The sequence below is a fragment of the Cercospora beticola genome, chromosome 2 (assembly GCF_033473495.1).
Source record: "Cercospora beticola chromosome 2, complete sequence".
Taxonomy (NCBI): Eukaryota; Fungi; Ascomycota; class Dothideomycetes; order Mycosphaerellales; family Mycosphaerellaceae; genus Cercospora; species Cercospora beticola.
This window is the reverse complement of record NC_088936.1, coordinates 2063909-2084628: the sequence shown is the minus strand read 5'-3', so window position 1 is coordinate 2084628 and position 20720 is coordinate 2063909. Positions and strand designations below refer to the sequence as shown.

Here is a 20720-nt window from a genome sequence, read left to right as displayed (position 1 = left end):
TGTAAGCCTGGCTATTACTGTCGTTTGTTGGTTCGCTCTGGACTACACCATGCCAATCTTCCGACTTTCCAGGCGCTCATCCCAGAAGCCACTGAAATGCCTTCTGCCGATCCTCTCTGAACTTTGCCGCTTGCTGCAATTGCGGTGCATCGAAGTCGAACCCATGTGGCACACCTGGATAGACATCCACACGCGTGTCGACACCCGCTTTAGCCAACTCCCGAGCATAGAGCAATGAATCGTCGCGCAGCGGGTCGAGCCCGTACACATGCAATTGCGTCTTCGGCAGACCCTGATGACCCGACTCCCAGAGTAGCGGACTGAATACTTGGGATGACTGATTCGGTTTGTAGAAGGCTGTTGAAGAACGTCAGAAACGGCTCGTTCACACCCGCAGGTTGACAAAGGGAAAACTTCATTTTTGGACTTACAATACGCTGTCATCAGGCCTTCCTTGTTGAGCAATACTGGAGCATCTGCGTTCTGTTCCAGGGAATTATAGTCTTTCTTGAGCGCTTCTGGCACGGCTTCGAAACCGATGGTAAGGGGGCAATTGAGCCAGATGGCTGTCAAAGGCGGCGAGGCCTTCGTGTCGCGGGCCATGTGGGAAAGAACCGCAGCGATGTTGCCTCCTGCTGAGGATCCACCAAGGAGGAAGCCTTTCTTGAGATCAGCTCCCAGGGAGGACGCATTACGCGCGGCCTGCGGAGAGCGCACGGATTAACGAGCGGCATTAAACATGGACATATTCGGAATTTGATACCCATATCAACGCGTCCAAGCCATCGTTGACTGCCTGAGGGTATGGATTCTCTGGCGCCACGCGATAGTCGACGCTGATGACAGTCGCGCTATGATTCTGCACGAGTTCCACTGCTGCTGGAGCTTCCATCTCTGGATCGCCCACTCTGCTATACATCAGCAACCTTTTCGAAGAAAGAACAAATAGCTCGCCCACATGAACCCTCCTCCATGAAAAAGGACAGCCATAAGTCCGGAAGTTGGCGTTCTCGGCTTGTATACCGCGGCTGGGATAGAATGGCCATCACGACATATTATCCAAACCCTGGTTTGCGCCACGCCAGTTCTGTCGATCTGCTGAAGCGGGGCTTTGCGCTGCATCATCATCATGTTCACTCGCATTGCTGGGAGCCGGGAAGGGTCTGATGGAAGTGGATAGCTGCGGGGAGCCGTCTCGAGGAACTATTGACGGTCTCAGTGTTACAGACAGTAGCTCAGTCCAGTGCACGGACCTGACTGACCTTCTTGTACTCGGGATCGATCTCAGCGTAGCTGGGCCACGAGCTTGAATCCAAGTGTGCCATGGTGGCTCGTGTATTCAACGTTGTGTGTGTTATGATCAAGTGTTATGATCAAGTGTTATGATCAAGGAAACGACATGGAAATGACATGGAAACAACAATCTCTGATCGATGATGCAGGAGCAGTGACCTGTATTTACTACTGACAGGCAGTCACAGCCTGGAGTCCCGTGTGTGCGAGAAGGATGCCTCATCCTACGCGGACTGACCTTCCATTCGTAACATGAAGTCGTGGTGGGGATCTCGAGTATGAGCGACACTCCATCCTTCAAGCTCCATGCTCGTCAATGTACTCATGCAGGAAGACCATTGAAGTCAGCTACTGCGAATAAGACAACGCATCTCGAACATGATAATGAGTGGTGGGCGGAAGAGGACTTGGCGGGGCCAGGTCCGCAGTAGTTAGCACTTCCTCCCTCCGAAGCTCTCCCAGCTCCCCGGTCTGGTCGGCTGATATCATGCATCGGATGCACGGGAGAGATAAGAGGATCAGATCTGCCGACATGGGCAAGAAGTTCGGGCGGCGAGGTGTGTGAAGAAGCAAGCGCCACAATGGGACGGCAGCAGGCTTCGTCGCCGAGATGCTGCCTCGCATCATCATGCAAACCTCATCCAAGCAAGCTGCCGCCCTCCACCCCGCCTTCTGTCTCATCGCCGAAAATGTCCTTCACGGCCCATTGATCGTCTCCCTCGTCCCTCATTGTTGGCACCGCCTCATCTAGGTCACTAAACTGCAGTCCTTCGGTCAAAATGGACCGCGATGCGCTCCCGTCGCCGCAGACGGCGGAGCAGCCAAGCGCGTCACCAGCGAGGACAACCTTCCTCGAACCCGAATATCAAACCACAGAACCTGAACCTTCAGACGCGGGCACCCACCACTCCGACCACGATGGCGACGACGATGGAGATCGCGCGAGCTCCGCTCACATCCGGATGGAGAGCCCGCAGCCGCGACCGCGACCTGGAATGCCCAAGCGAAACACATTCAAAGGTGGAAGCGCCAAGAACATGCAAGAGGCATTGCGGATAGCGAGAAGAAGAGAGGAGCAAGAGACACTGCTGGGCGATCACGAAGAGGCAGATGATGATGGGTGTTATCCTCCGCGAAAGAACGATGATCCCAGAGCGCCGAACCCACACAGTTCACTGCCTGTTTATACAACGATACATAAGATCAGACGGCTCGTCATCGCCAGCATAGGTAGGCTTTCGCGGTCCTCTCATCACTACTGCATGTAGCTGACGTAGATGTATGTAGACGATCCATATAGCAGCGAGCAGCTGAAGAGTCCCAGAATGAACGTTGCCGTGGTCCGGCCACTAGTAGACCATCTTTACGATCCGGACGATGTCTCGGTGGTGTTCTGCTTATTGGTGAATCGAGTTCAATTCTTACGCGAACAGTCGTATCAGGCACATCACAACACAGTCAACGTCACAAGAGCGCATCTATGCGAGCTCGTAGCAGCTCGAATATTACGACGCTTCGACGAAGATCATGAAGGCAGAATGGGCCTTTTGACATTGGCCAACGTCTTGGTTGCAGGCTTCGAGCCATTCCAGAACGCACCTCGGGAAGTGGCTCGTGAGCATCGCACAGAACTGCACTGGTCAATAAGATGGCATTTGGCGAGGCCCGAATATCAGCGAATGCTGACTGCGTTGGAAGTTGCTATTGTCTCGGAAGCCAAGAGCTTTCTGAGCGCTTCGGCATGCCAGAAGATCGTAGAGAATGTATACCGAGGGCGGATCATCTACACGCCTACGTCGTTCATCGACATCATCCCAGACCACTACAAGAACCGCGGAATCACCCTGTACGACCCGCGAAGAGCGCCAATTCTGAATCAGTACCGGCTGATAGTCCCTCGCACGAGAAACATCATCGAAGGGTGCCAGTTCGTCATACTACTTGTTCTCTATGTCGCGACAATGCTCAGCAAGTCCCGGACATTCGGACGACAACATACTCAATTCACCAAAATGGAACTCGTCTTCATCATCTATGCCATTGGCTGGAACTTGGACGAACTGGCTTCAATATGCGAGCACGGCTGGACTGTACACACCGAAAACCTTTGGTCTTTCCTCGACATCACATTCGTTCTCATATTCAGCGTCTATTTCTGCACTCGCATGCACGGACTAGTGCAGAACGATCCCACGATCGGTTGGCTGGCAGAAGATATTCTCGCCATGGCAGCACCTGTCCTCTTACCACGACTGGCGTTCTGCTTGATGCCAGAGAATATGCTCTTCATCTCCTTGCGAGCCATGATGTCAGACTTCACCTTCTTAACAGTTATTGCCTGTTGGTGCTTCGGCGGCTTCATCCTCGCAATGTGGTGGTTATCCGAGACGCAAGAGGGTTTCCTCACTCACACTGTCCTCACTATCTCAAAATGGATGCTCTGGATCTGGTTTGGCCTGGATGGGACTGGCATTCAACGTAGCGTCGAGATGCACTGGTTCCTTGGACCTCTGCTGATGATCACATTCGCTTTTCTGGGGAACACGCTCTTCTTGACGATCCTCGTGGCCATGCTTTCAAATACTTACAACAGCTTGTCCAGGAATGCCACAGCCGAGATCCAATTCCGACGCGCGGTTCTCACATTTGAAGGCGTCAAGTCAGATTCGTTATTCGCATATCGTCCACCGACGAACGTCCTCGCGTTCATGACTTTACTCCCGCTCAAGTTCGTGCTCACACCGCGTTGGTTCCACAAGGTCAACATCACAGCAGTGCGTGTCCTCAATGCGCCGATCTTACTACTCATTTCCTGGTACGAGCGCCGCTACCTCTGGAAACGTGCTCGCTTCCTCTCACCTCCTCGCAAGCACACCTGGCTCAGCATGTGGGAGCGTTTCGGTGCACACGGAGACTTGCAAGCCGTATTCGACGCAGACCCACCACAGGAAATCTTGGATGAAATGGACGATGTCGATGAAGTGCTTTCGGGAGACTTGTATGATGGGTTAGACTATTTGAGCGCTTTGCGGGCACGGAGAGGCTCTAGGAGTGGCTTTAGCGAGGCGAGTGGCGTTTTTGGTTTTTCGAGGTCAAGGAGCAGGATGAATGGGTTTAGGAGGAGGGGAACGAGAGGTACGATGGGAACTACGGGGACGAACGGTGAGGAGGGAGAATTGCCAATTCCAGACCCGGACGACACTGCGCAGCGGATTGATGGCGAGGCGGTGTGATACATTTTGAGTAGGTGGAGATTTGTATTACTAGCTCTCTGCTACGAGAACTTCTTTTCTGGACGTGGCCCAGACGGGGCTGTCCCTATCATAGTTGCGCCACTGCGCAGTCCAATCGCAGCCTCGCAGTATGCAACTCGCAAAGTCAGACCGCGCTGACTGTGATCAAGTCCTCGATCTCTTCGAAACATACTTCCAGGTCAATTCCAAAAGCCAAAACCAGTACCAGCTCGCTCTCCTCGTAGGCCTGATCACTCCCCATCCAACATCCTAAACTTCTTCTCCTTCAGCTCGAACTCCTCCATCAAACCTTCGATCAACTCGGCCTTCATTTCCTGTGCTTTAGTCTCCTGCTCGGTAACGAACTGCTCACTTGCCTCGCTCTTCTCACTGACCGCCTCCGACCAACCCACTTGTCTCTCCTCGAACGCAAGTGCAATGTGCACTTCCACAACAAACTTGACCTGATCCGCCAAATGATGGAGGAACGCCAAATCTCTGGCGACCTGACGCATGCTGTCCATTTCAAGGATGCTTTCTGGCTCGAAGTAGTCGAAATGGATCACGCACACCTTCACGAACTTTGGGACGTTTTGTGTGTAGTCATCTTTCAGGCCCCAGAGACCGGTTGATTCAAGATCAAACTTGGCCCAGGTGAATTGCCACCATTCCATTTTGAGGTTGAGTCCGAATTGGAATGTGGACTCGAGGACTGGTGCTGCCTCAGAGCAAATTTGGTGGTTCGTGAGAAGGAGGGCACTGCTGAATTTGCAGTAGTCGCAGTGGCACCCGTAGGTGCGGCGGGTGGAGATGGCGGACAACGGCGTGGTATTGGCGAGGTCTGTGGAGATTTTGGCAGGAGTCAAGCGGCAAGTCTGCTCTGCGGGATGGCATTTCGCGATAATGCCAGGAGAAGGAGTGAAGAGGTCTTCGTAGATTTGGAGGCGGATCTCTGCTGGGAGGCGCATAAAGCCTTTCAGTTTCGGTTCTGCTGGCGCCTCTTGGATGCTGCACTCGTTGCTATTCACCGCAGTATCGAGGACAGTGTTGGCGGTTGTGGTTCCGCCGACAGCCATATTCGAGTCCGCGCTTTGAGACTCGAGAGGGCAGTCCAGAATGGTTTTGTTATCGGAACTCATGTCGGTGATGCGTCTGTGTTGACGAGTTGATGCGACTGAGGGCAAATGATGTTTCTGAGTTGCAAGCCCATTTGCTAACCGAAAGTGGATTGAATTGGCTGGAGAGTGAACCAGTTCCTGCCTGGGTAGGCAAGCTGCGGCTTGGCATGCATGTGCCAAACGCTTCACTTTTCACTGGAAAGAGCAACGGAGCTGAGTTGCCATTGCAAATCTCATTGGCGCTCTTACTGCCTGCACATATACATGTACATGATCTTTCTGATGCTTATATACCCCTGATTGAAAATGGCACTCGAAAGTGCTGAAGCGAGAAGAAGTTCGATGTTCACACACAGGTTGTGGCAGAAACAACGAACGAAGGAGGTATGTTTGTGCAAGAGAAGACTTCCAAGGCAAACACTCACAAACAGCAACAAAGACTTCCGATGGCACACGGTTTCACCGAAGCACCATGAGACGCTCGCATATAGTCCTGGATGCTCGTTGCAAATAGACCCTTCTGCTTGCATACGTTCTTCCGACCTCCTCTAAACTACCGAACGTTCAGCTTCTGACTTTGTTTCTACCAAACCTGGAGTTCCCGACCGTTTTATCAGCTCTCGAAGATACCTGCAATCTCGAAGCCGTCGTGGCAGTCGACTCGGCCCATTTCCGAACGGATACCTGGTGAACGAAGCACTTTTGCTGGCAAGCAGGGAACACGATCCTTTGGAAGTATCATTGCTCCAGATCTACCGACTCAATGCAATGTTTTTCATCTTCTGGAAGTCGGGATACCCAAGCCCGGTCACCTAGACCACTCGTTAGACGATCTGTTTCAACAATCTGTCCCGCCTATTGAATCATTCTCAACCGAAACACTGCCGACCGCAAGCCTTCTGACCAACTCGAAGAACAATCAACTTGAACAATAAAACGTGCGTCTGCTTACCGGATCCCAACCAACAGTAGCAATCCAGCTCGCATAGGGAATAATTCCTGCTCCAGGGATCGGCTTATTCGTTTGCATATTCGTGCCACTGCAGCCCACGGAGCCGCCATGAATGACATCGACAAGGCTATTTCTAGCGTTGGCGTATAGCCATGGATTCGCAAACCCGATTGCAGGTTGGCCAGCCCGAAAGCGAGCGTCGTTCAAGAGGGCAAAGATGGCGGCTACTTGAGGGACAGCGGCAGAAGTTCCCCCGCCTGGATTGATTGTACCGTTGAGGACGACAGGAAAGCTAAAACCTGGATGTCAGCTTGAAGGAAAAACTAGCAAGAGGTATAGATGAGGATGGGGCCTTACAGTGGGAAAAAGCTATGGCCTGAGACATCCGGAATCCCACGACCGGCGAAATTGGCGTATTTGTTCCAAGAGTAATAGCTCTTAGCCTCGGAGCTGATGTGCTCGTCAAGGTATGTTTGTATGGCATCTTTCTGGTACCAAGGTGTTGGAAAGTAGTCACTGAAACCGCCGCCACTAGAGTTCCAAGCTTCTACATTCTCGAAGAAGTTCGTGCCACCCACGGCGGTAACATATGGGCAAGTGGGAGGAAACTGCGGGGTGAATTCTGCAGCTCCATATATTCCGTTCGCGAGGCATACTGCACCAACACCCTCGTCTCCAGTAGAGTGGAGGACAGTGCGTCCCCGTAAACCCAGCATGCCAATCATGTTGCAAATACGCTTAGCGTAGTACTGGGGGACAGTATTCTCGTGATCACCATAGCTGTTTGTGATGACCCAGGGCAGTTCGGAGTTAGGCAGTGACAGAAGATGCGTGTACAGCTGGAGAAACGGCTCGTTCGTGTTGCTGGAGATATTCGGAAACAGAAGATCCGGAACGAAAGGCGCCAGGCCACGAACGTTGTACGATTCGATGGGGAGGCCGTCTATCAGACTCACGATGCTCTGAAGATCCAAGTTTGCCTCATGCGGGATCGCGACTTCTGGATCCTGGTTGTCGATAGCACCGTTAAGTAGGGTCACTGTAAAGTTCTGAGAGGGAATGTTGAAGAGGTTCTCGAATTGTTCCAGATCTGAGTAGCTTGCGGACTGGTTGAGAAAGTTTCCAAAGCCGACGTTGCTTCCGGAATGGGGATCAGCTTGGTAGTCGCCAATGTTGTAGTGCTTTCGCAGGCAACTCAGAGTCAATAAATCGACAGAGAGCATCTCACGATCACGAGTTTGTATTGTGAAAGTTCTCGTGCAAGACTCTTGCCATGCATCGTCATAAATCGGTGGTACCTCGCGGTATCTGATGCCGTGGGCTTTGGGACTGCCGAAATAAGTCGTTGGAGAAACGAAGTCAATATATGGAATCAGATCGTCCGGCAGGGAGTATTGTGAAGTACGCAATTTGTCCTCGAAATCGTCCGTATAGAGCTGGAAGTTGGCAGAAAGCATTTTGTTCGCTAATTCGATCGTGGTCTCAAAGCAAACTGTATGCCCGTCTGAGGTGATGGATGTTGCGCCATTGTTCTTGAGCCAGTTCGTTACAACTTCAGCAGACTCTTTCGATGGGGCAAATAGTTTGTTGATGTCTTCGAGGTCGAGATATTGGCCATATTGCGAACTTCCAGGATCAGAAATCTCCTTCAATCTAGATTCGAGCTGATCGAGGTTTGAGTACGACAAAGCAATTTGCAGGTGGATGGTACTGTTGTCGGGAACCGATTGCGAGCTTTCCTTCCATCCGTATGGCAATCTTGAAAGCTGTTCGTGAATGGCGGCGAGAGTAGGCACAGCCAATGTTAGTAGAGCAAGTTTGCTCAGCATGATCACCACTGCGATTGCTGGTGGATGTGCAGCATTGAGGTCAAAGAATGATTCATGTGGCCAGTCCTGGCTCTTGTCGCGTGCTAGAGAAGTCACCAGGGGGTGTTCACTACAGTCCGTGATATGCCTTCGGTGATCGGAAAGCAGGGCCTCTAGCTTTATGTTTCCACTCTCAAGAATCTGAACTGGTCGTTCCTGGACACCATGAGCTGCGTGATTGGCAGTGACCCATGCAAAATTGCAGAGTAGACGTCCTGCTCTGTGCTCAGTACCCGCGTATGCATATGACGGACCGTACTGCCCGAGCAAATGCAGGAAGTAGTCAGACAGCAGTTCAGCTGATTCTTTCTTGCTCGACCATTTGCCTGTTGCAATTCAATTCTGGAACAAATCCGTTACATAGATTGGATCTCTTTGTGCGCGCACACTTTCTCGAATACGCAGGCTACAGGGATGGAAATGTTGATTCATAACTTAATTTCGCCATCGGCCGGCAATTGCAAGCATATGTTGTTTTGAAGATCTGGAACTCTTACCAATACGGCTCTTTGTAGATGGCCACCAGGTGTTGAACTCCGCAAGTTCGTGCAGCGCTGCGTATTCCGTGAGTATAAGCAGTCCATTCTGGTCGAGAACGAACCCCAGGACAAACAGGACAAAGGGAATACAAGGTTCAGCCCTTTAGAGTTCCTCTTCCATCTACTAAAGTTTCCCAGATCACTAAGCCAAGCATCATATTTTCGCAGGCTCCACGCGATGCTGGGACTGACCTTGAAATCTCTGCTCTGGTAGTGGAGGATGAGTGCTTTGGAAAAGGCTCGGAGGCAGAACATGGAACTCGTGTGCTCAGAACGTCTTGAACATAGTCCCATTGATGCGCGAAAAAGCTATTCAATGTTAGCGAGACCAGACCAAATCATACTTTCGTAGACATCTTCTCGCATTGTCGTTTTCGTGAAACATTAAGGTAAACTCCAACCTCGACTTCGTGACCAATATCCTCATGCGCGACCAATCCCCACAAGATTACACTCCACTTCCCTCATCCATAATCCCACTCACACCAACATAGTCGTTCCACGCCGAGCAAGTATCGTTCAACTTATCCTCATCATATAGCGCAGCAATTTCGTCGTATCGTTCAATGAACTGTAAAGCAAAACCTTCTTCGGTATGCCAGCCGATATCTGGATATCAAACATCACGAATTAGCCACCACACACACCAAAAGCACGATGGAGGAGCTTCTGAACTTACGACAATGACACAACCAAGCACCAGGGTTATCGGTGTAGAACGCAATAACCACATATCCTGAAGCCGGCAACATAGTCACATCTCGTCGGATAGGATTCGTAGTCTGCAAAGTAGGCGCAGCAGATTCGTACGAGCCCGTTCCTTGCGCAAGCTGGTAAAAATCGTGGCCGTGAAGATGGATAGGATGAGCGACGCCCATTTTGGTTTCGATGATGATGACAGACCAGGTGTTGGCCTCGGGTAGCTCGATGACACCGGAAGAGGAAGCCCAGTTGGTGTCGTTGTTGAAGATTTGGAGGGCAGATGGGTTGGCCCACTCTACGTCCATTGACGTGCCTCCGATATACCCTAAAATTCGAACCGAGGTGTTACTATTTAAGTTGAGCGGCAGGTAAGACTCATCGAAAATCGCGAGTGGTCTGCTTACATTTGAAGAGCTTGGCTGCGTTCTTGCTGACACTGACAGCGAGGTCATCTTGAATCGCTGCAGCAGTTGATGCGTCGAGCGGTAAGTACGGCACGAGGCTCTTGGACTTCTCTCCAAAGCAGTCGAGTTGATCATAAACTTGGCTGCTGGTCTGCGGCGTGCCTGTGCTGGAATCATAATGAATGATACCTTTGATGTCGTCACTGTTGTCGTTATCAGAGCAGAAAGAGTCCGGTACAGCACGTAACCAGAAGTCCGAGGCAACATCTCCCTGATCAGCAGTGATGATAACATCGTAACGCTGTCCCATTCCAATGCTCAATCGCTCTGTGGTGTACGGCACAATCGGCACAAAGTCAGCTGCAATGACCTTGAGAGTGTGGTTGTCGATGCTGAAATCCCAGTGAGTGTCAATGGCGGCGTTAACAAGACGGAGAAGGTATGTCGATCCAGATGTGAGGCTCGTCTCCCAGCGAGAACCCAAGTCACCCCAGACATTTGTGCCGTTGATCAGTCCAGTATCTAGCGTTGGTGGGCCTACATGACAAGTCAGTCGTCGGTTGAACGTTGCAATACAACGCGATGTGCTCACCAGAAGTCTGAGCGTAACTGTACAGCGAATCCACTGTGTCGTGGTCCCAATCGGCGAGGAGCATCACCCCAATCTCCTCGTCATAGTTCGCCGTCGCTGGCCCATGAATGACCATACCGCCGAAGACTCCTTCCCATGCTTGTAAGGAGTAGTGAGAATGATACCACGAAGTGCCGTATTGAGTAGCTCGCCTGTTGTAGGTTCAGCTTGTAGATTCCAGTGAAGACCCGAAAGTGCAGACTTACCATGTGTATGTAATGGAATCTCCTGGCGCAGTTGTACATTGTGTGATTGAAGGCACGCCATCATCCTGATTGGTATAGTTCTGCCTAATGCCATGGAAGTGAATGCCGGTGCCATTGTTGGTCAAGCTGTTCTTGACATGGACCACAAAGGTATCGCCCCAATTTCCTTCCAGTGTCGGTCCGGGCACTGAGCCATTGATCGATAGTACAACCCGTTCGACTCCATCAGGGGCAAGTGTCGTGTTTGTGACTTCGAGCCAGTATTCTCTGGTAACGCCAGTGTCGGGAACTTCGTCGTACCAGTTCGTGTTCAAGTCGTAGCCACACCAGACACTTCGATCTTCGGCCGTGTTTCCATCGCAGCTGTCCCGTTGCGCGATGGCTGAGGAGTCAGGACGCTGAACAGAGAGAGCACCAACGACGCTCGCAGCACAGGCAATGAACTTGAGGACCTGCATCTTGCCCAATGGTATGAATGCTCAACGAAATGATGGGAACGAAGGCAGTCTCAGCGCTGCGTGAGGACGATAATGTACTTTACCAATGGAAGGCAAAGCATTGGGTTGCGCGCGTAGGCTCTGCTCCATCGCATCGTAATCGGATCTTTCATCCAGTTTCCACGATCCTAATGTGGCCAAAAGATAAGAATAGCTTGTTGACGATGATCCTTACAAGCGGGCCTACTTCGCAGGAGTCTATCGCACAAAAGCGGACGACCAGGTGGATTCCATGTGTGGAGCGAGCCTCTTCTGGTATATTCAACGCTAAAGGAAGTGATGTTTTCGGTCTCGCATTCGAGCAGTGTCCACTCTTTTCGCCCACCTCTCCCGATGATATGCCTTTCAGAGTTACGTTCCGATGATGACTTTGCTGTCTTGGCGCACAGCTGTTCCTGAAGTATTCAGCCCTGCTTGAACCGGCTGGTGAGGCTCCAAGACAACAAGCCTGACCGAGAACATTTGACGAGTGTGTGTCGAAGGTTAACAGAAGCTGCGCTACGCATTCGCTCCACTCATTGCGAATCCTCTCGCTTGGATGCTGTTCTACGGTTTCCGGTAGTACGCGGCCACTACTTGCGCGCTGACGTTCTTTCGGGCGTAATCGTAGCAGCCACTGCTTCCACACTCAAGCAAGTTGCTCGCGTACTGCTAGTTGCAGATGCAGCTGCGCGCTCGGCAAGCCGAATCCGCATCATCCACAACTGCAACTTGAAGTGCAAGCAGAAGTAGACCTGGTCGAACTCAGTAGCGTGAAGGAATTTCCCCGGTAGTCTGTAGCTTGCTGCATAGGACGCTGTGCAGTGGTATCAGCATATGACCGCACTGCGGCACAAATCGAAGCTAATGCTAGAATTTTCCGATCGATCCAGATTATCGTTGGCTAAGTCTCCATGGTCGTGTCATTCATGTCTAAATGTAGGCATTGCGACCAGTGACTACTGGTGCAGTGGTGCGGCGGTTCGACGCTACTGAATAGCCCCATCGATCCACACGGAGAAAACTGTGTCCAGTGCGTCTCCACATCTAGTCATAGACGCTCGGGGGCTCCGTGCAGCCAACGGAGTCGCGTCCGATAGTAGCGGAGGCGCGGAGGTATAGCACATATGCGTTCGATCTAGCGTTGCTCAGTCATAGGAGACGTCCATACTGGTGGCGACTTTTAGTAATATGACGCGTGCAGCGGTGAATGCGGCAGTATGTGGATTCGAAGGCGCCGGTGACCAGGTGGGCCACGAGATATCTTCAAGAGACCACGAGGCCGGCAGCCGTATCGCATGACAATCAGCCCTGTCGAGCCTGTGAGCGCTATATGTGGTTTTCATCAAGCGATTGAGAAGGTCGCACGTGGTTCTCGTGGAGTCAGTGCACGACCGGACCAACATCGCTTGGGATCCGCAATCGAGTGCAGCGCCACGCAAGCGGCCTGATGAGTTTTCGGTTGAACTTCTCCAGAAGGTGGTCGGTGGCTTGCAGCCTTGGGTATTGCCAAAACGACGCATTGGGGCGATCACTCTTGTCGACAGGAGACTCCTCATAACTGCTGCTTCCAGAGCCGGCCAACAGCAAAATTACCTTGAACGCTCCCTTCGTCCCTCTCGGCCGCACACCCTTTCTCGCTTGCATCATGCTTTGCACCAACTTGAAGACTCTGGCCTGCCTGGCTTTAGGCGCGGTGAGCGCTCTTGCACACGACACCGCGCTCTGGGGCTATGGCTTTGGCATACATGGAATGCCTCTCTTCTATAGCGACGGTATGTATTGAGATGCGCTGTTTGACGACCAGACTTGTTGATGAGTGGTATCCAGGTTTCGCATATCTTGGTCATGAGGCACCCGCAAATGCCCTGGTGTCCACAAATATATCCTGTAAGCAACCTCGTCAGCTATGATTTCCTGGTGCTTGAATCACTCAGAGATGCTCATTCATGCCGTTCTGAAATCCAGTAGTCACGATCTCAGGGGGCGGTAGTTTCACCGCCAAGCCCGTCAATTCGACACTGTCCGACTGGACATCGCCCAAGCTCAGTATCGACAACAACCCTGGGGCATTGTCGCCAGTCAGCTTCAGTTCTGGAGAGAATTCGAGCTTGACCACCAGTGGTTTCGACCTGTGGGGGACTCTTCTCATCTGGGTCAGCAATGAGGGTGCTGTACGTTGCGCGACCACCTCCACGCAGTCTCTGCTCAGCTAATCGTGCAACAGGTGGACATCAAATGGTATGCTGAGCCAGTCGATGCTTACAACAGGACATGGGCTTTGAAGTGGAACGTTGACAACATCGTCGGCAACCAAGCCATACCCATCGCGCTCAAGACGCTGCCGCCTTCCAGCCAGAGACGTGGTAGATCGCGGCTGTTCTCTTGAGTTGGCTCGAGGTGGCCAATGCAAGGAAGCATTAGTTGTCGAATAGCTTTGGACGTTGGGTTCCAACATTGTATAGATATCAGAATCACGTTCGCGATGGTGCGAGATGAGTCGAAGCCATTCCTTTTCCGCTCTGCTAGCATCGGCTGATCTTGATGCCATGGCAATGAGAATCCGACGGTGTGATGTGTTCCATGGACACATCAAGCGCGCTGATGATCAAGGTGTCTCTAAGAATCAAATTTGCAGGTTCGATAGCCAATTCTCGATTTCAGCCCGAGCTGTATATCCCGTTCAATCGAAACCCGAAGAACGGTCATCAACCCAGCGCCGGCGTTCTTGCGAGCCATCTGCCAGCGTTCTCCAAGAGAGTTGTGGTATGCCATGCATTGCGGCCAGCAACCCAAGGGATGGAGTGCTGACGAGAAGAGTGGAAGTCGTGATGAGACGCGTCAAGGCGACAGAATTGGTGGTGTTGTTGTCGAGGAGTCGCGTCGTGCCAATCAGGGACGCGGGGAAAGAACGACGCAGCCAATGACGTCGCGGCATTTCGTCTGTCGTTCTGGAGAAAGTGCGGATCACGAATCAGGCTGAGAAAGTGCCCAGAAGTGTGGTTCGGCTTGGAACAGGAGTCTCACGTAGGGATGTGGGTATACGGTATATTTAGAATCCGGGCTGTTTATATAATATATCTACCCAAATATACCTATTAGTATACCTTATATACTAAACTAAGAGAGGATTAGCGCGCCTAGCTACTATAATCTCGCGTTTTATCTCGCTAATTTATATATCTTATATAGTTACTTAATTATAGCTATATAGTATTTCTATTACTATAGTAGTTACTATTACTATATCCTTAGCTTATAATATAAATAGTTCGTCGTCGCTTCTAGCTTAATATAGTCGTTTAGTTAGCTATATATTATAGTAAATTAAGTCGTTATATTATTACTAATTTATAGTATCGAACGCCTTATATACTACGTTCTATCTACTATTAAAGAAGTTATTATTATCTAAGGTATTATCGTCTATATAGTACTTAATTCGAAGGTTCTAATAGTAGTAAACTAGTATTTTAATATAAGTATAACTTAGTCGATTATAGTATATATTCTAAATAAATCTATAAGCTAACTAGTTCTATTCTATAGCTCCGGTTATTAGATAGATTAATAGTACTAATAGATATAGTTTACTAAGTTTAAAATAGGTATTATAAATATAATTCTACTACTATTAAATAGGCGTTATTATCTTAGCTACTTTCTAAACTATTTTATTTATTAAATTTAGGAGTCTAATCTATCTAAGTATAGCAGAATAAAGTAAAGTAAAACTCTCTAAAGTAAGTAGTTAGAGAGACTTAAGTTTCTATCTACTATAAGCCTATAAAGAAATACTTTCTACTAAGAATTCCTAAAGCCTAAAGTACTACTTACCTAAGGCCTAACTATTAGATAGAGAGATATAGTATCTATAGAATCTTAAATCGTAATACTCTCTCTAATAGTCTATCTCTTAATAGCTAGTTACTTTCCTTAGTCTTATTCTCTATTATAGTAAAAGCTCTTACTTTACTTATATCTCTAAAAGCTAAGACTATACTTTTTATAAGTTCTAGATACTAATAGCTTAATAGTAAGTATCTCTTCTCTTAATATAGAGTATACTATCTAGCTTTAAATAACTCTAAGTTATCTATTCTCTTTCTTTTTTATTATTATTTCTATATATATTATTCTATTTAATAAAGAAAAACATAAATAGCAAAGACGAAGCAACTGCTAGCAATAGCTAGCAAACTAAAGAGACAGATAGGAGGGCCTCTAGCGACGGCGGCGGGGGAATAGGCAGTTAACTAAGGCCTCTACTAGCGACGCTAAAGGTTACTCCGAAGGGCGCAACGCGCTCTATAAACCTAGTAACTACTATACTAATATACTAGATATAAACAGACCTAATAGATAGACTTAATAGAGCTAGATAGGTCCTCGAGACCGAAACCTCCTTACTTAAGGACTCTATTCTCTCTGCCTTCTACGACGCGTACGAAGTCGCGTTTCTACTTCTCCTCTGCTCTACCTAGGGCGACCGAATCGACTAGCTTACTAAAGAGGTAAGTAAACTCGCCGCTATAATATGCGCGGCGACTCTAAAGACTACCTCTCCCGTAACTATTAAAAGAGAATAGGATATATACTATATACCTATAGTTAGCTACGTAACTACAATCCGAGTACTAGAAGGAAAGGAACGTAAAGCCCTAAAGGAGAGGTCCTATATAGATATTCTTAAGGGCATTAAAACCGCGAGCGGTAATATAGTCGGGATCTAGAAAACCTGCGAAGGGGTAAGAGTATTCGCTACTAGCGAGGCTAGCCTAAAGGAACTAGAAAAAGACGAAAAGTAGGTAACGGTTTACCTCGGGAAGTCGGCAAGAATAGAGAAGGGCAGCTTCTAGCTACTAGTATACGACGTGCCGATAACTAGTATATAAATAAACGCAAACGATACGATCGTATAGTTTGTCTAAAGTAATAGGAAACTATACTCTAGCTTAGTTATCGAATAGGTATTCTTCCTAAAAGGCCTAGCTTATAGAGTAGGTAGGAAGACGATAAGTATAGTTATCGAAGTAAATAATATCGAAATAGCTAGAGAAATCTGCCTACGAGGTATTACCTACGAAGGGTACTTCTAGATAGTCGAACTATACTCCTCGAAGTATAGATCTATATAATATAGGAAATATATATAATAGAGCTATATCGAGAAGTACTATAAAATAGAAGTAGAGTATAGGAAGTATATAGAGAAATACGAGACAAGTATATATATAGCTAGTAGCAATAAGTATACTAACTATAGAGGGAAATATATAGTATAGTAGTTAGAATACTAGGTAAGACAAATATAGAAGGAGAAGGTATAGAGAGCCTATATCGCGCTATATAATATCCTCGACTAAATAACGATAAAAATAAGCCTAATAATAGGGAGGATAGGCCTACTACTACCCCTACCGCTACTACCGGTACCTATATACGATATAGAGGACAAGCGCCTAAGGGCGGAGTCCCCGATAGATATAATACCGGCTAGGCGAGAGCTAGGAAGGCCGAGGAACGTAGATATTATACGGATAGTAAGGGACTATAGCTAGAGCAAGATTACGAGCTTTATAGAAGGCGACGACTATACCTTCGACGTACGTATCCTCCTCTCTAGCGCGCCTAAAGCCTTACGATACGTAATACCGGCTAGGAACCTAATAGACGATAATATAGTAGACGATAATAAATAATATACCTACCCTTACTATCCTATAGTATAATATAAACTATAGTAGAAATAAGATAATAATCCTCTTCCTATAAGTACTCGACCCGAAGAGATACTATATAGTCGCTATTTAAGAACCTTAGATTAATCTATCTACGAAACCGATATTCTAAATACTAGGGTACTATTATATTATCTCCGGATCGGGAACTACGAGAACGTATACGTATATCTCTAAAGAAATCGACTTCTAGACGTAGAAAGCTATAACGGTAGAAGACGATATCGTTATAGTTATAGTCGAAATATACTACGGAAGTATAGTAGTCCTTAACTACTATAATCTACTATAACTAATAGAGGGCCGCGAAGAGAGGACGCTCTCGACTATTAGGAGACTCCTTAAGGATAAATAGTAGTTTATAATAGTCGGAGACTTTAACCTATACTACCCGGACTAGTTAGAAGGCAACTTCCGACTATACCGGATAGCGTTAAAGCTAAGAGCTATTATAGAAACTAACGACGTATAACTAGCTATACCTAAGGGACTAGTTACCTAGGAATCTCCGAGAAGCTAATAGATACTAGATCTCTCGTAGGTTAGTAGAGATATATTCCTTAGCCTTACCTAGTATAAGGTAGAAAAGGAACTAGATTATAGCTCCGACTACCGGCCTATAGCTACCGAACTCCTCTTATCCTATAAGTATACCTAACGTAAGCCGCGCCTATAATAGAAGAAGGCTAACTAGGAAGGGGTTAGAGAAGATATAAGAGCGACTATAGACGAAATTACTACCTAACGCCTAGACTCTACGACGGATATTAGCCGGATAGCCGTCGACCTAACTACTACGATTACGCTCGTAATCTAGGCAAAAGTACCGGTCGCAAAACCCTTACTATACGCTACTATATAGTAGACTACGGAATGTAGCCGCCTTATAAAATAGGCCTACCGGGCAAAGCGGACGTAGCGAAGGAGCGGAGATATTCTTAACTACGTTCTATACCGAAAGGCCGAGAACGCAAAAAAAAGACAAATTCGACGCGATATAATATAAGTATAGCGAGAGACCGTCCGAGAAGTTATAGCCGATAATAGCAAAGTATAGAAACTAGCGAAATAGGCGAGATAACCGAAATAAGCTGCCCTTCTCTAATTCTCTTCTATTCGATTCTAAAGTAGCTATCTATAAGATAGTAATAAGGGTAAAGCGAGAGCTCTAGTAGTATACTTCTTCCTACTACTAGTTAATATAGACCTAAGCGATATCTAGCTAGTTTAAACTCTAATAATCTCTATCGACTAAGAGATTATAATAGAAGATATACTTAAGGTAATAAAACGACTTCTAAAAAACAAGGCATCTAGCTCGAATATAATTCCGAACGAGCTCCTTAAGGCGTATACTAGTACGCTCGCCCTAGCTCTATCTAATATCTTCTCTATATATATAAGACTAGGCTTCTACTCCGAAACGTAGAAAGACTTAACTATAGTAGTCCTACGAAAGCTCTAAAAACCGGACTATATAGAGGCTAAGTTATACCGACTAATCGCCCTACTTAATATAATAGTAAAGCTCCTTAAAGCTATTATAGCTCGACGTATATTAGCTATCGCGGAAGAAAGAAACCTACTTCTAGTAATATAGATAGGAGCCCGACTAAACTGCTCTACCCTATCCGTACTAGAGTTAATAACCGAATAGATCTATACGGCGTAGAGCTGCCCGAAGCCGAAGGTAGTATTAATGCTCTGCCTAGATATCTCCGGCGCCTTCGATAAAGTTTTATACGACTGCCTTATCTATATTCTATACTAGAAAGGATTCCTACTATAGCTAATATACTTCGTTACGTTATTCCTTATAGACCGTACGACGAGCCTCCGACTCGGTAACGCTATAAGTAGCAAACAAGCGATAATAACGGGAATCCTATAGGGGTCTACCCTATCGCTAATTCTATTTCTATTTTTTGCGTCCGAACTCCTTCTATAGCTAGAGAGTAGAGAGACGATAGAGATAGAGTTCGTCGACGATATAGGAATACTAGTAGTCGGTACTACGACCGAGGGAAACTATAAAAGGCTAGAACGGGCCTATAAGAAGTATTATACCTAGGCCGAGCGATACGGAGCTAAGTTTGCCTCTAACAAATACTAGCTAATCTACTTTATAAGAAAGAGAAAATAGAACAAAATAGCAAAGGTTACGATCGTAGAGTTTAATAGCGAACTAGTAGAATTACTACGCTTCCTAGAAGTCTAGGTAGACTCGAAGCTTAACTAGAAGACGAATATAGAGGCTACTATATAAAAGGTAAGAGCGACTACTAAAGTACTATAAGGACTCTCGTAGTCTACGTAGAGAGCCGACCTGCTCCGTATAAGACAAATATATAATATAATTATACGAACTATACTTATATATAGCAGACCGGTATAGGTAATACGATAGCGAACGAATATATAACTCTTCGAAGTCGCCTAGAACGTTAGCCTACGCCGAATCGCCGGAGCCTACTATACTATACCGGTAGACGCGCTACGCCGCGAAACAGGCACCCTACTAATTAAAGACTACCTATACGAGAAGACGTCCCGATATATCTAGAAGATAGAAAACCTAATAGTAACGGAATATATACGGCGTTAGTACTATAAGATTAGAAACTCGTACTACCGACAATATATAGAAGATCTCCCCTAAATAAGTAATACTTAACTCGGCCGCGATATATAGGAAGAAGCGCAGCCTAACGAAGTATAGAATAGATACGATACCCGATACTCTCGGTAGAAGGAAAGCTAGAGAACCGTAGTAGCCTAACGATAGGAAATAGACCTATAGGCGCCCCCTATATAGTATATATAGACGAGAGGAGACGACAACCGATACCGGAAATATAAAAGGCTCTCCCGCTCCGAAAGTACGGCCGCAATACTACTCCGAATAGAGTATATTAGGCTTAATATATACCTATATACGAGGAATATCCTAGAGTTCGATAGCCTAGTATACGAGTATAGAGTAAGACGATAAACGGGGAAATATATCCTACTCTAGTACCCGAATATAGTATAGAGTAGGAACGAGTTTATCCGATTAATAGAGAGTATAAATATATAGACTATACTATTAACTACGAAAAGGATAAAACTAGTAGTATAACGCCTAATAGTACTTAAGTACCTCTAATAGTTCGTATAGGTAGAGGTAGAGCTAACGATAGAGTAGAGACGAGAAAAAGAGATAAGAAAAGAAGAGAAAGAGAAGAGCTTAGACCTAAGAGAAAATAGGTACTCGAGGATCGCTAATCTGCGATTATATATAACGACAACTCGATACGCCGTAATAGGCACGATATACGAAGTAAACAGAAGATAGGTTTTTATATCGCGAGACTTTTCGCTCTCTAGATAAAGATATATAGATAGCCCTACGTAGACCTAGATAGGAGCCGGTTTAGGAATATAAGACTTTATCTATCTATCTATATATATTATTCTTCTATAAAAATATAAACGAGCTCTAGTAGGCGACGACGACGATAGTAGGAGGCCTCGAGGCCTTCTAATATATAATAATACCTCTCGACCGATACTAT

At 47.3% G+C, this 20720-nt stretch overlaps 6 protein-coding genes across 6 annotated transcripts; 2 read left to right on the top strand and 4 right to left on the bottom strand.

The window, feature by feature from the left end:
- Positions 1-76: 76 nt before the first annotated feature.
- On the bottom strand, positions 77-1325 carry RHO25_002823 (uncharacterized protein; the record flags this gene model as incomplete). The annotated part of the gene is made up of 5 exons (XM_023598373.2): positions 77-357; positions 432-702; positions 764-908; positions 959-1203; positions 1254-1325. The coding sequence occupies 5 exons, from the start codon at positions 1323-1325 to the stop codon at positions 77-79; spliced, it is 1014 nt and encodes a 337-aa protein (XP_023456076.1).
- Positions 1326-2072: 747 nt separating this feature from the next.
- On the top strand, positions 2073-4526 carry RHO25_002822 (uncharacterized protein; the record flags this gene model as incomplete). The annotated part of the gene is made up of 2 exons (XM_023598372.2): positions 2073-2523; positions 2581-4526. The coding sequence occupies 2 exons, from the start codon at positions 2073-2075 to the stop codon at positions 4524-4526; spliced, it is 2397 nt and encodes a 798-aa protein (XP_023456075.1).
- Positions 4527-4777: 251 nt separating this feature from the next.
- RHO25_002821 (uncharacterized protein) lies at positions 4778-5665 on the bottom strand (the record flags this gene model as incomplete). Its single annotated transcript, XM_023598371.1, has 1 exon — positions 4778-5665. One exon carries the CDS (start codon positions 5663-5665, stop codon positions 4778-4780), a length of 888 nt encoding a protein of 295 aa, XP_023456074.1.
- Positions 5666-6396: 731 nt separating this feature from the next.
- Positions 6397-8425, bottom strand: RHO25_002820 (uncharacterized protein; the record flags this gene model as incomplete). The annotated part of the gene is made up of 3 exons (XM_065602304.1): positions 6397-6456; positions 6597-6888; positions 6954-8425. The coding sequence occupies 3 exons, from the start codon at positions 8423-8425 to the stop codon at positions 6397-6399; spliced, it is 1824 nt and encodes a 607-aa protein (XP_065458376.1).
- Positions 8426-9451: 1026 nt separating this feature from the next.
- Positions 9452-11404, bottom strand: RHO25_002819 (uncharacterized protein; the record flags this gene model as incomplete). The annotated part of the gene is made up of 5 exons (XM_023598369.1): positions 9452-9612; positions 9683-10030; positions 10110-10646; positions 10702-10892; positions 10947-11404. The coding sequence occupies 5 exons, from the start codon at positions 11402-11404 to the stop codon at positions 9452-9454; spliced, it is 1695 nt and encodes a 564-aa protein (XP_023455477.1).
- Positions 11405-13070: 1666 nt separating this feature from the next.
- On the top strand, positions 13071-13811 carry RHO25_002818 (uncharacterized protein; the record flags this gene model as incomplete). The annotated part of the gene is made up of 4 exons (XM_065602303.1): positions 13071-13197; positions 13253-13312; positions 13391-13596; positions 13650-13811. 4 exons carry the CDS (start codon positions 13071-13073, stop codon positions 13809-13811), a joined length of 555 nt encoding a protein of 184 aa, XP_065458375.1.
- Between the last annotated feature and the right edge of the window lie 6909 nt (positions 13812-20720).